The 14,864-nt window shown below is 38.2% G+C and overlaps 1 protein-coding gene across 8 annotated transcripts in view; it reads left to right on the forward strand.

Moving 5' to 3' along the window:
• The window catches only part of ZNF385B (zinc finger protein 385B), a 368,588-nt gene that overhangs the window by 253,844 nt on the left and 99,880 nt on the right, over positions 1–14,864 (forward strand). For all 8 annotated transcript variants that reach the window (XM_027556267.1, XM_027556278.1, XM_027556288.1 and 5 more), the window contains one exon: positions 8,863–9,005. In XM_027556267.1, the coding sequence (XP_027412068.1) occupies positions 8,863–9,005 (143 nt within the window). The remainder of the gene's footprint in view (positions 1–8,862; positions 9,006–14,864) is intronic.

The following is a 14,864-nucleotide window of genomic DNA, read 5'->3' on the forward strand; positions in this document are numbered from 1 at the left end:
ATCACTGCAGATGGTGATTGCAGCCATGAAATTAAAATATGCTTACTCCTTGGAAGGAAAGTTAGGACCAACCTAGATAGCATATTCAAAAGCAGAGACAGTACTTTGCCAACAAAGGTCCATCTAGTCAAGGCTATGGTTTTTCCAGTGGTCAGGTATGGATATGAGAGTTGGACTGTGAAGAAAGATGATCACCGAAGAATTGATGCTTTTGAACTCTGGTGTTGGAGAAGACTCTTGAGAGTCCCTCGGACTGCAAGGAGATCCAACCAGTCCATTCTAAAGGAATCAGCCCTGGGTGTTCTTTGGAAGGAATGATGCTAAAGCTGAAATTCCAGTACTTTGGCCACCTCATGCGAAGAGTTGACTCATTGGAAAAGACTCTGATGCTGGGAGGGATTGGGGGCAGGAGGAGAAGGGGATGACAGAAGATGAGATGGCTGGATGGCATCACTGACTCGATGAACATGAGTCTGAATGAACTCTGGGAGTTGGTGATGGACAGGGAGGCCTGGCATGCTGTGATTCATGGGGTCGCAAAGAGTTGGACATGACTGAGCGACTGAAGTGAACTTTTTATATGTTTATAGGCTGTTTTAGTGTCTACTTTTGTGAACTGTCCATTCAAGTCTTATGCCCAGCTTTCCAACTGTGTTCTTTTTCTTACTGATCTGTAGGAGTTCTTTATTCTAGATTCAAGTCTTTTGTCAAAATGTGTATATTGTCAATATTATCTCACACTCTCTGAATGGTCTTCCCATTCCCTTGATTGTGTCTTATCCTTACATTCTTATTCTTAATAAACTATACTTATGTTTTTCATTCATAATTATCACTTTTTTGTTTACTGTTTAAGAAACTTTTGCTTACTCCAAGGTCACAAAGATGTTCTGCTTTTCTCTTTACTGTTGACCTTCTGATCCAGAAACAGTAAGAATTCCTGAGTGCCTAAGCAAGTTTTAAATTTTAACACATATTTCTATGCTTTTTGTTTATGCGGTCCCTTTCACCATTCTCCCATACCCACCTCTCAAAATATTAACCATTCCTCAGGTTTATCTTATGAGATAGTTCATCTATGGAAATATTTATGAACCCAGCTCCTAACCAGATCTAATTTCTTTCTCACTGGAGCCTCCTTAAAATTTTGTTAATAATGTATGACCACTGACATATCTCACCTTTTATAAGTATTGATGGATTTAACTGTTTATGCTCTCCAGAGATATGGCATAGTGTCAGAGGGATAGGAATGGTTCCTAACTACAGTAACTGAAGCTTAATGAACACTTGATAGGTGTTAGGCACAGGGTTAAGTCCCTTGTATAGAAGGATCTCCATTAGTTCTCCTACCAGTCCTTCAATGCAGGTATAGGGGTCTACAGAAGTAAATTCACTTGTCTAAGGTCATATAGCAAGAAAATGGTAGACCTGAAAGTCATCAGTGTTCTCCTGAATAGGTGCTTTTAGTGTATACAAAACAGCATTGCCTAAAGGATTTGCCATAGTATCGTGGTTATCCCAGACCCCTGTGAAAATAAAAAGGGTTGATTCATTCTCAAACTGAGGGGAGAAGCTATATCTCCCTAGACATTCATAGTACCTATTGGTGTATTAAAAACTCCAAAATGTTTTCTAGCAAAGAACCATTTCAGATTTTGTTGAAACCAGCATCTTCTCTATGTATTTGATGACAAGAATCTTTTCCACATAACTTTATAAATAGCCTACTTTTTGGAATAATGGCATGGGCTTTAGAGTTAAACAAACAAGAGTTTGGACTCTGGCCCTACCACATATTTAATGATCTTAATCACTCTAAGCCTTACCTTTCTCAACTGTATAATGGAGATAATAATGCCAACCTCATAGAGTTGTGTTATAATTTCATAAAATAAGGACCACAAATCACTAGCACAGTACCCAGCATAGAGTAGAATCTCATTAAATGGTAGTTATTATTTTTTTTATTATCTCTTCGCAATTAAATTCTGACTCAATTTATACTTCCTATCAGCATTATGCCTGTACAGTTGATCTTCTATAAGTATTTACTGAATTAAATAATGCTGTTATTTGGGGAAGGTTATTTTTAGATAAATGTGTGATGGACAGGGAAGCCTAGCATGCTGCAATCCATGGGGTTGCAAAGAATTGGACACGATTTAGTGACTGAAGTGAACTGATAGAGCATTAAAAAATCTTATATATTTTAGTTATTTCAGTATTAATACTACATTGAGCTCAAATAAAAGTTTTAAATAGTTCCTAGATGCAAAGGAAATCCTAGATTTTAAATCTCATAGTTTGCTGATGTTTCTATCTACAACTAGAGAATGTGTCTATACAACTGAGATATCCTCAGATATTCAATTCTGTTACCATAGCGTAGTAGTAAAAACAGAATTAAGTAGTCAACTTTCCTGGGTCTGAATCCTGGCTCCTTTTTGTACAAACTATGTGCGATCGGTCTTAACCTCTTTGTACCTCAGTTTCCCATCTATAAAATAGGGCTTAGTAACAGCAGTTTGTTCATGGGATTATTGTAAGTACCTTTGTGAACATAATTGTGCATATATTCATTTAATATACATTAAGTATATATTTAATAATAATAATAATATATGAGTGATATGTGATATGATATAAATACATAATTTTATATGTAAATGAGTATATATGGATATGGTATACACTTATATGTAAAACACATATGTAATGTGCTAAGGATAGTGCCTAGTACAGACACTATAAAAATGTGATCTCTGTTACTACGCCGTGTGGCCTTTTCAGAAGCATAATCATTTATCAGTCACATACACTATTCACGTTGTTCCCTCCTCCACCCTTTGTTTCTTGTTTTTCTTACATGGCAGAATGATAAAACAATGGAAATGATGAGGAAAGGAGAGGAGGAGCTGTTGATTGGTGATTGTCCTGGCAAAAGGGAAAATTACTCAACATAAGGGGCACCAAAGCTAGAAAGGAGATGAAACAAAAATCTGAGTTTAGTGGAAAATCTGAAATGCCGCTCCTTTTAATTTCTTTAAAGAAATCTTTGTGAATTCTATAATCCACATTGTCTCTACCTAATAGATTTTTACAGTACGTGAACTCTTTTATTTCAGTACTCACTAAAGCAAGCATACATATTGTAATAATGGCATCAGAGGGAACTCCTGCTACAGGTTACAGACGTATATTTTATTTCATTCTGTGAATGCTTCTCCAAGCAGATTTTCTTTGTCTCTGGCATACCCTCTAAAAATTAGGTGTTTTGTTTGTTTGTATTTTGTTCTATAAAGAAGAACCTCTAGCTAAAACCTGAATAGACCTTCAGAGGTCTGTTTCTAAAGGTCAAAGACTACAGCAGATATTTCCAGTATTACCAGGTCCTCAACTGAGGTTTTATTGTGCTGGATTATAGCATAATCCATTGACATAATAAGGCACCTATTATGTTACAGAGGCAGTAGTGAGTTGATTTTCACATATTATTGGTTTCACAGTACAATGAATACAACTTGGCTTTTACCATCAAAATGAAATTTATGAGAGAGAGCTAACTGCATTCTTATGGGAGAATATATGGATGTGTGTAATTTCTACAGTGAGAGTGGTGACTGTTAGATCTTTGAGGTGTTCAAAGGAATTTGATATAAATAAATGTATATTTATAGTGTGATATAAAAAGCCTTATTTTCAAATAAGGTGGATCCCTATTATGACTCGATTTATTATGATGTATGTAAGATTATATACTAAGCTTTGAGACAGAAATACACATAGGAAGTATTTTACATAAATGCCAAATTGTTGGTATAAAAGACAGTATTGGCTCTGTCCCATGAGAATAGCATCATAATAGGAACATTATACCACCCTTTGTGTTGAAATACCTGCTCATTATATTTTCAATCTTTTTGTTCCTCAGTGAGTTCTTGAGTTTTAGAAAAATTAAGCACTTTCTTGCAGGGTGCAATGCATTTTGGTCCAATTGCTGCTTGTGTCTCCCACTGACTTTTGGACATCCTGAGGTGAGGAGAAATGTTTCCCAGCAACAGCAGCAGCAGCAAAATCTGGAATAAGATGACAGAGGGGTCAAAACTCAAACTAACTTGTGTAAAATGTGCAGTTTATTCTACTCATTTTCCATTTGCAGAAACATCCTTTGAAGCAATCAATTTTGGTAAAGTGATATTGAAGAGCAGGTTTTAAAAGTGAATACAGCAAGGTTGAGGTGAGGGAATTGATGAAAGCATAGTTAATATTTATTCAGAAGATCTACCAGTACTTTAAAACAATCTGTGTTTAACATGGCAAATTGTCTGTCATTAAAATGCTAATGAAATGGTAAACAACTGCTAAGTTTTTTATGCTAATGAATGGTGGCAGCTAAGTAGTTCTCAAGCCCTGTCTTTATTAGCACAGAGATTTGATTGGATAAGGGGGATCATTGTGCATTCTGACCTTTGTTGATGCAGCAATCTGTTTGTCAAGTTCCATGCTGCAGTCTATTTGATTTCAGTTTGTTAGTACAAAGTGACTCTTGCAGGCTCTCGGGGGCCATGTATTACTGTGTTATCAGAGCCACCATTGTGGGCTTAGAGAAAGAATTTTGCTTCCCTTTGTGAGACCCACAGTGGCAAAATAATTATACATTTGTTCATTGGGCATGTTAAAAGACAGAAGTCGACTGAGTAAATGTTGAAGATCTAATTGGTTTTATTGAACGATTCATGCATCAGACAGCATCCCTGCAGTGAACAGGCAAAAGAACGGGAAGATTTTGCCAACCTAAAAATAACACACAATGTGAGAGTTGTGAGTTAACTTTTATTTGGGGCAAAATGAAGACTATAGCCCCGGGGACAGCAATTCAGATAGCTCTGAGAAACTACTTCCAAGAGGTATGGAGGAAAGTCAGTGCGTATGTCCTTTTGGTGAAGGGGGAGTGCATGCAGTCACATATATATTTTTTGCAGAAGGTTTCTGCTAGTCATGAGGAATCAACATCACCATGAAGGATTTTAGTGCTTTTCTAGTTGTGAGGAGATGCAAGAATTGGCCTTATAAAAAATCAGGTCCTGAAAATGTCTGTCTGAAGACCTGTTCTGGCAGATTTTCTCAGAGCACAGAGCACGTCACTTCTACTCTCTACTCTGAGCTCCTTTCAGGGGGATGCTGCAAGTTAGCACCGACAGCCAGCACCTGATTTAATCCTTGTAGAGGAGGATGGCAAGTGCCAACGGCAAATGACAATTTGTAGTTGATGATTTTTAAAGGCATGGCAAGAAAAGCATAAACAAAAGGGATTATTTCAAACCTAAATAACCTATCTATGGGGGACAGAAGGGGTCTGTGTGAAAGATTACCGCATCTTCCTTTGGTTGATGGAGAGGGCCCATGTGACCAGTTGCCTCACTGGTGCTCACCAGAAGATCCCACCGTAACTCGTTAGGATTACATTCTTGGGTAGGTTTACATTCCTAGGTTGTAACTGCAGTTAGGTTAGGTACTAGCACAAGTGACTCCATTTTAGGTCTTTTCTTTTTTAACAGGCAGCTATAAGTATACTGTATACTTTTATACTTTAGGCTTTTGACAACTATAATAGCTATAAATTGTAAAAGGCCATTGATCTAATATAAGAAATATCTGTCTTTCAACTTAGCTAAGATTTTGAAGCAAAGCTTTTAAGATAAATATTTTAGTAAATGCCTCTGTAGCATTTGACACATTGATATAATACATCGTCTTGGATCTACAAGCTCTGAAGTTAGCAAGGAATGTAACATTACCTAATCAGAAGAATGATGTGTAATTAAATGCAAGGTGGTTATGTGAATGCCCGGTTGAGATTGAAGTATTTACTTTGTAGGGCCTTGCACATCACAGACAGTCAAATATATATCAAATAAAGAAGGAACTTTTTTAAGTGAAAAAAATATATAGAGTATTTACTTTGACGTTAGGGAAAAAAAGAACATCTCTGTTTGATCTATACTTTTAGCTGATTCTCTTTTTGCTGAGTCCTACTCTATATTCCCTAATGCATGGATTGACCTAAAGACTTGCCATTAGGGATAAATGCTTTAGACGCCCTTCTCATTTTTCCTGTTTTTAGGATCAATGTAAATAAGGTATGACAGTCTTTTAACACTATTGCCAATAGTGTTCTGGAATGATTTGAAAAATGATGCAGAGTTTATTAAGGAAATTCATTACCAAAAAAAAAAATCACTGAAATAAAAATTTTAGCTATTCTGAGATACTATGAAAAAAGACTGATGGAAATTTTAATAGTCAGAGCATTTTCCCATGTTGTTCATTTCTCCTTGAAGTCAACGGGCAATTTTAGGCATGTAATTATTTGTGGTCCTATAGGACTTCCCTCGGAGAAGGCAATGGCACCCCACTCCAGTACTCTTGCCTGGAAAATCCCATGGATGGGGAAGTCTGGTGGGCTACACTCCATGGGGTCTCTAAGAGTCGGACACGACTGAGCGACTTCCCTTTCACTTTTCACTTTCATGCATTGGAGAAGGATATGGCAACCCACTCCAGTGTTCTTGCCTGGATAATCCCAGGAATGGGGGAGCCTGGTGGGCTACTGTCTATGGGGTCACACAGAGTCGGGCACGACTGAAGCAACTTAGCAGCAGCAGCAGCAGCAGGACTTCCCTGGTACCTCAGCTGATAAAGAATCTGCCTGCAATGCAGGAGACACCAGTTCAATTCCTGGGTTGGGAATATGCCCTGGAGAAGGAATAGGCTATCCAGACCAGTATTCTTAGGCTTCCCTGGTGGCTCAGATGGTAAAGAATCTGCCCACAATGCGAGATACCTAGGTTCAATCCCTGGGTTGGGAAGAGTCCCTGGAAGAGGGCATGGCAACCCACCCAGTATTCTTGCCTGGAGAATCTCCATGGACAGAGGAGCCTGATGGGCTACAGTCCATGGAGTTCCAAAGAGTCAGACATGACTGAGTGACTAAGCACAGCACATTATCAGCATGTCAGAGAAAACTGGAACCTTCATACACTGCTGCTGCTGCTGCTAAGTTGCTTCAGTCGTGTCCGACTCTGTGCGACCCCAGAGATGGCAGCCCACCAGGCTCCCCAGTCCCTGGGATTCTCCAGGCAAGAACACTGGAGTGGGTTGCCATTTCCTTCTCCAATGCATGAAAGTGAAAAGTGAAAGTGAAGTCACTCAGTCGTGTCCAACTCCTGGTGACCCCATGGACTGCAGCCTACCAGGCTCCTCCATCCATGGGATTTTCCAGGCAAGAGTACTGGAGTGGGGTGACATCGCCTTCTCCCATACACTGCTAGTGGTAGTATAAAATGGTTTGGCCATTTTGCAAGACAGCCTGAAAGTTCTCCAAAGGTTAAACCATTTGACTATCATATGACCCAACAATCTCCGGTTCCACTCTTAGGTGTATATCTAAGTGAACTAAAAACATTGTCACACAAAAATTTATAAACAAACGTTCATATCAGCATTATTCATAATGGCCCCAAAGTGGAAACAGCCCAAATATCCATCAACTGATGACTAAATAATAAAAAATGGTACATCTACAATAGAATATTATTAATCATTAAAAAGGAATGACATTCTGATACATGCTACAACATGAATGCATCTTAAAAGCATGCCAAGTAAAAGAAAACAGTCACAAAAAACCTCATATCATGTGATTTCATTTATGTGAAATGTCCAGAAAAGACAGATCTGTAGAGACAGAAAGTAGATCAGTGGCTACCAAGAGCTGGAGGCGTTGGGAGAAAGTGAGAGTGACTGCTGATAAATACGGAGTTTCTTTTAGGGATCATGAAAATCTAATATTGATTATGGTCCTGGTTGCACAGGACTCTGAATATCTGAAAATCATTAAATTGTGCACTCTAAGTGTGTGAATTTTATCTTCACATGCCTGTCATATTTTGTTTAAAAAGGGCATATCAGAGCCTGTCTCCCAGAGAGCCACCTGCACCAGCAGTTACTGATCTACAGTATGTAGAGACTACAGACTAAAGAAAAACATGTGTTAATGGTGGAAAGGAGTGTTTTAAGTCTCCTACAGACAGGTTATACCAGCTATATAAAGACAACTAATAGAATTGTTAAAGGGATAGTTACTAAAATAATACAAGGCTTATTAGAAATAAAAGGTGAAATAAAAAATTTGGTTCCAACTCCTCTGTGTCCCTCCAAAACCTTGCCACATCATCACCCTGTTTGGATTCTCTAACTCTCCAGTGTCTAGACTAAGGACAACCTTCTAATTGTGTTTTTAGAGAACAAATTGTCCAAGTGATAACTTTCTTGGAAGTAGACCATAACTATGAGTCCAGGGTTTCTTCCTTGGGTGAAAACCCTATGCCTATCTCTGATCTGCATAAAACGCTCCCACTGGCCAGTCAATAATTATGAACAATAAAGAGCATCTGGCTTCAGGAGGCTCCTCCCCTCCTCTCACCTACAATTTTTGGCCAGTTGGAGGCAAGAGTTGAACAAGAGGATGATATTCTGCCCCACATGCCAGCAGGGTCTGTGTACTGTGTATCTCAGCAGAGTCTTAGCAGCCCTGGCCTTTACCATAGGGAAGCATCGTGTATCACTGTCTTAGACATTGAGCAAGAAGACCCTTTTTAACAGTATTTTCTCCTCCTGTGCCATTTGCTGACTGCCAGCATAACTCTGTGGTGGTTTAGTTGCTAAGTCATGTCCAGTGACTTAGCATAGCTCTTGCTTGCAGGTTGCAGCTCAGCGGTCTTCTTTTTGTGCTTTAAGTTGGGGAGGGAGATGGATATGAGCAAGAGGTTACATTCATTTTTGTTTTGTTCCTGGCAGGCAGTACATGCCACACTACTACCCTTCCTGCTCTTGTGCGCACACCTACCCTGATGATGCAGCCTTCACTGGATATCAAACCGTTTATGTCATTTCCAGTGGACAGTAATTCTGCTGTTGGGCTCTTTCCAAATTTTAACACAGTGAGTACATGCATTTTTATTTTATTAATCTTCTCCTCAATCTCTTTCATTACAGTTGTGAATAAGCAGTAGATGGGACCTGTGCCCAAGTGTGTAATTTTATACCATATATTGGTTATACAACTCAGGTGTATTATGCAAGATAATGCTTCACCCATGAGATTTAGTCCAAACAAAGCCAGCATATTTACTTTACAAATATTTATTCAGGCAACTTTCCCCTGTTGCTTTGGGCAATTTTGATAGACTTTTCAGGGACTTCAGAACCTATGTTATTTTGGGGATGCTGTTCCCATGCTCAGGAGCACAATTTAGAGATCTCAAGTCATATTGATTTTTCCTTGCTAGTAGAAGGAAAAAAAAGTGTATGTTTCAGCTCTCTGGGGACATTTTTATTTGGAAGATTTTTTTAGATAAAGACTCTTACACAAACAAAAATTTTATTTGGAAGCTATCATAGATTATGTGAATCTGATGCTATTAGTAAAAAGAAAAAATTCACTTTATATCTACATGTTAGTTGTCCACATGATACTTTAACATTCCTTTTAAAACATGATAAATATTAGTGAATTACCTGTAATTGCCAATGTTCTTTATTCAGGGCAGCTAGCCTTTTATCTGAATGAAAGACAGTTTTTATAGATATGCCACGTGGAGCATGACACCCTTCAACAATAGAATTCCGCCCAAAATCTGCCCATAGCCAACTTCTAAGCTTACAGTAAAAGAAAAGGTTAACCAATTCAGATAATTGCATAAATTATGTCTGTTCAGTCAATGAATACAGTGGGTTGGGGCATGATGGTCTACATGAACGATCCAGCATTATAGAATAGAAGCTACCATCATCAAGAAAAAGAACTGCATTATCAGTATCACCAGACAGGGGACATCTGAAGCACTGCCAAATATTTCCTTCTGCAGATTTATCTTCTGTATGAAGTGAAAACAGCAACAGGACTTTTCCTCAAGGATTGTAAATAAAATCTGCTGACAGGCCTTCTGTCGTAACTTAGGCCTGCTAACGTAATTAAAGAGTCATTAGTCAGCCAGCTTTTTAAAGAGCACCGGCCTTGACTTAGCAAGTAAATGGTTGAATGTTTTCATCTTCTTGGGGTTTTTCAGACACAAGTCACACAATTTTTTTTAAAGGCCTAAAATGGTGAACACTGTTTCTGGTGAAGTGGAGCAGCTCAGTAAGATAAATCACACCTGGCCTGCTCACATTAATCCATCAGGAGTGACCATGCCAAAGCAACATGTTGTGCCATTTCAGCAAATGAACTGAAGCGCGCCTGTTCTATCCTCTGTCTAAACATGGGTGATGCATTCCAGGCATAATTGAATTAAGCTGTACTTCTGAAAACGTTTATTAGATATTCATGTTTTGATTACTGTATTTTTGAAAGACAGCATTTATAACCACTGCAGAAGTCCAGTCACTGTCAGAAAGCAGAATTGAAAATGTGAGTAAGCATAAATGTCTCTATGGTGGTTTACCTCTCTGTATTTTTTTTTTTTAACACAAGTAGTAATTATTTCAAAAATTCAAATAAAACATTAACGTTCAAAGCAAAATGTCAAAGTCACCATTCCTTATTGCTGTAGACACACTCCCTTCACTAGAGAAAAGTGCTCTCTGCGGCTGGCATGCATTCTTCCAGCCCCTTCTAGAAGTATGTTATGTACATATATAACAGGAACCTACCATCTGATTAGTGCTGTTCTCTAAGTCACTTTTAGAGAACTTCTAAATGTCTTACATATACTTCTCTGTTTTTAATGGCTGTAAAGCAACAGTGGAAAGAATATTTTATAAGTTAAAAAAAAAAAAAACAGCCTTATAGTGGCTTGTTAATGTTGTGTAGGGCTTACAGATGCACTGATGTTAGTCACAGTCATGCCCAGCTCTTTGCAGCCCCATAGATCCCACCAGGCTTCTCTGTCCATGGGATTCTCCAGGCAAGAATACAGGAGAATCTTCCTGACCCAGGGATCGAATCCAGGTCTCCTGCATTGCAGGCAGATTCTTTACTGTCTGAGCCACCACAGCAATTAACCATATGATATATTAATATTTGGGAGGAGGCAATGGCACCCCACTCCAGTACTATTGCCTGCAAAATCCCATGGACGAAGGAGCCTGGTAGGCTGCAGTCCATGGGTCGCACAGAGTCGGACATGACTGAAGTGACTTAGCAGCAGCATATTAATATTTGAGAAAATCCAAGGAATAATTGTACTAGTAGAATTTCATTGTTTTTTCTTCTTGCTGCCGCTACTGCTGCTAAGTCGCTTCAGTCATGTCCGACTCTGTGCAACCCCATAGATGGCAGCCCACCATGGTCCCCCATCCCTGGGATTCTCAAGGCAATCACGCTGGAGTGGGTTGCCATTTCCTTCTCCAACTTTCAAATGAAAATATTTTTTCACGAAAGTGAAGAATATAGCAAAGAACTGCCTGATATGATCATTTTATTCTCTCTATATTATATCCAAGGCATTTATTGGATAGAGAGTTCTTCTGGTAAGGTATTAAAAATTAAGTCATTTAATTTTTAAGTGAGACCCTCTATCATCTTGCAAAAAAAAATTGAATTTATGGGATCATTGGGTTACCTATGATTTTTCACTGATTTGAAGTTTCAACTACTCTAATCCTTTTCCAATTGTCTCTTCCATTCCAATGTCTAATTCACCCAACAGACTTCCCAGGGCAATTTCACAGAAGTCACTGTCCACACTTTCCTAGGAAAATAGTTTTACATCACTACTAATAATTATACTGGATTATTGTATTTTGAGGTGTTTTACATTCTTCAAAGGACTCAGACCTTAGAACATTTTAATCGACCATGATTATTATTCCTATTGTCTACATGAGGCAAAGGCATTAGTGAAGGAAGAACTGAGTCTTGAATTAGAATCTTCTAACTTCAAAATTGATGTCTGGCTCTTCAGTGTCCTGGATTCTTTTGGTCCATGTCACCTCCCACCTCATTCAGTGTGAACAATGCTCAATCAGAAATCTTCTGTGCTCTTTTTGGCATCTTGGTAGACAATTTTCAGCAGAAAGAGGAAAGGATTTTTTTTTGAATGTGTAAAATAGACCTCTGCAAACAATATCTATGAAGCAGGATGTATTTTAAAAAGTTATAATTTCTTATTAGCAAATTTTAAAAGTATATTCTACTCAGTAGTCTGTGAGCTCTTTGAGAACCAACATGAATGCTACCATAATCACTTCATTTTTAAATCAAGAATAATATTAGTAAATATAAGAAATATATTTTAACCCATAAGTATTATCAGAAGAATGAACACTGTACTCTGAGACCATAGCTGAAAGCTTTTTAAGTTCCAAGTTTTGCTATTTTCTCTAAGTGGATTTAAAATACATATGTGAAGTAATGATTTCCTCCTGTTTTTATAGTGGAGTATGATACTGTTACACAATAAACACAGCAAGAATGAAATGGGATTCTGTCATATCTGAAAGCAGAATAGGTGGCTATTCTATGCTAAATTGTATGCAAAGGAGATACATGCTTCACAGGATTCGTTTAGTGGCCATCTTCCCTTACAACTGACAAAATCTCTCTGTGTTTATAGGTGAGAATAAGCAAAAAAATTCAAGAACACTTTTGAAGGGGAGTTCTGAGGAGACATGCTAGGGAAAATGGGGTTTGGCTCACTGATGTTTTGTGGTGGACTGTATGTCAAAGGTACGTGTCTGGAGAATAAGGACGTTAACTCTGCTCTTCAGGAGTTGGACTTCACAGAGGGACTGTTTGAGCCTCTGACAGGTGAAAGACTGAGCAAACCAAAATGTAAATTTTTAAAGGTCTTGACCTTTTTGTCTAAAGCTTGATAGGCTTTCCTGCCAGGCAAGTCACTGAGGCTCACTTCCGCCATGCTACCCAGCCTTCGTTTATTTGTCATTCGGGGGCCAACACAGATAGCACCTCCTTCACGGGAGACTTTCTATGACTCTTCCAGTCTGACTTAAGTGCCCATCCTCTGTATTCCCAAAGGAACTCCCAATTGCACCATCTTCTCCCTGATTAACCATCAATCTTCACTGGAATGTCAGACTCTTGAGAACAGGGGCTATATTTTGTTTATCTTTGTATGCTTGGTGTCTGGCACAGCTGCTCAATAAAACTTTTTGAAGGAAGGATAGAGGAAAGGGCTCTAGTTTCTCAGTTTTCAGTGTCCCTGGTACCCCATCTAGCAAAGGCAATTTCAGCATTTCTGAGCCTTAAAGACAAGGTGATAAGAGTAGGTGTTTACTTTTATTTTCCTGAGAATTTTCATCCTTTTTTAGTTGAAAAGGAGTAATTGGATATAAACTTTTCTCTAGCTATAGTTCTGGCTTTCTCTGTGTGGATGTTATGGAAACTCTACAAATATCAACTGCATTCTTTGTCCTAGGTCCTAGTCTTAGGAGCATTTAGTTTAAAATCAAGATCATTAGTTATAGAATTAACATTCCATATTAAAACATAATATATGAACTAAAGAGTACTGGGTTTGGGGAAGGAGATAAACAAAAAATTAAAACAAGAGTACCATAGTGCCCAAGAAACTTATAAGAAATAGAATTAATAAGTAAGAAAAGGCAAGAAAATATAATGCTGCTGCTGCTGCTAAGTCACTTCAGTTGTGTCCAACTCTGTGCGACCCCATAGACAGCAGCCCACGAGGCTCCCCCGTCCCTGGGATTCTCCAGGCAAGAACACTGGAGTTGGTTGCCATTTCCTTCTCCAATGCGTGAAAGGGAAAAGTGAAAGTGAAGTCGCTCAGTCATGTCTGACTCTTAGCGACCCCATGGACTGTAGCCCACCAGGTTCCTCCATCCATGGGATTTTCCAGGCAAGAGTACTGGAGTGGGGTGCCGTTGCCTTCTCCAAGATAATATAATAACCCCCCCAAAATAGATAAAGTTAAAATAGTTACTGAACTTTATATTGTTCAAGAAAGGCCAGAAAGAATGAATTTTTGCATCCTAATAGAACTATTTTCTTTATTTTGTTATTCACTTTACTTCAATTTGCAAAGTACTTCATGGCCATCCTTTAATTTTTGAGCATGATTTTTTTTAGCTGCCAAATGTATATAATTATTTTTTCCTATTAGAATCAGAATCTCCCAATTATTTATTGTGGATTCCATTTTAATCTTCCTCTTACCTGGATTAATACTTGGTATTTAATACTTGGTATTCTATATCTGGATAATACATGGTTATCCTTAATAAGAGACATCTTCAAATTTTAAATAAGTTGCATACTTACCATGATGGATCATGTCAACTTAATATGATAAAATAGGTCCATTTTGTAGGCATACCTATATACATGCTGTTATCGACTGAATATGTCCTCCTCCCCAAATTCACATATTGAAGCTCTAACACCTGATAATACTTAGAAATTGGGCCTTTGAGAGATGATTAGTTAGATGAGGTCTTGAGGGTGGTGCCCTCATAATGTGATTAATGCCCTTTTAAGTAGAGACACCAGAAAGCTATTCCTTTATCTACCATGTGAGAACATGGTGAAAAGGAAGCCATCTGCAAGCAGAAAGACAGCTCGCTGGTGGCCTTGATCTTGGGCTTTTAGCCTCCAAGATTTTGAGAAATTTATTTCTGTTGTTTCAGCCACCCAGTCCATGGTATTTTGTTATGGCAGCTCAAGCAGACTAAGACACATATGCAGTCTATATATTGTTTTTGTTTTTGTTGTTATTCATTTGCTAAATCATGTCCAACTTTTTCAAGTTTCTTTTTGACAGTCACATATTAGATATATGCACAGATATATTTGTGTGATGCTCCAGAGCTATAGCTATAAT

Source organism: Bos indicus x Bos taurus, chromosome 2 (genome assembly GCF_003369695.1).
Source record: "Bos indicus x Bos taurus breed Angus x Brahman F1 hybrid chromosome 2, Bos_hybrid_MaternalHap_v2.0, whole genome shotgun sequence".
Lineage (NCBI taxonomy): Eukaryota > Metazoa > Chordata > Mammalia > Artiodactyla > Bovidae > Bos > Bos indicus x Bos taurus.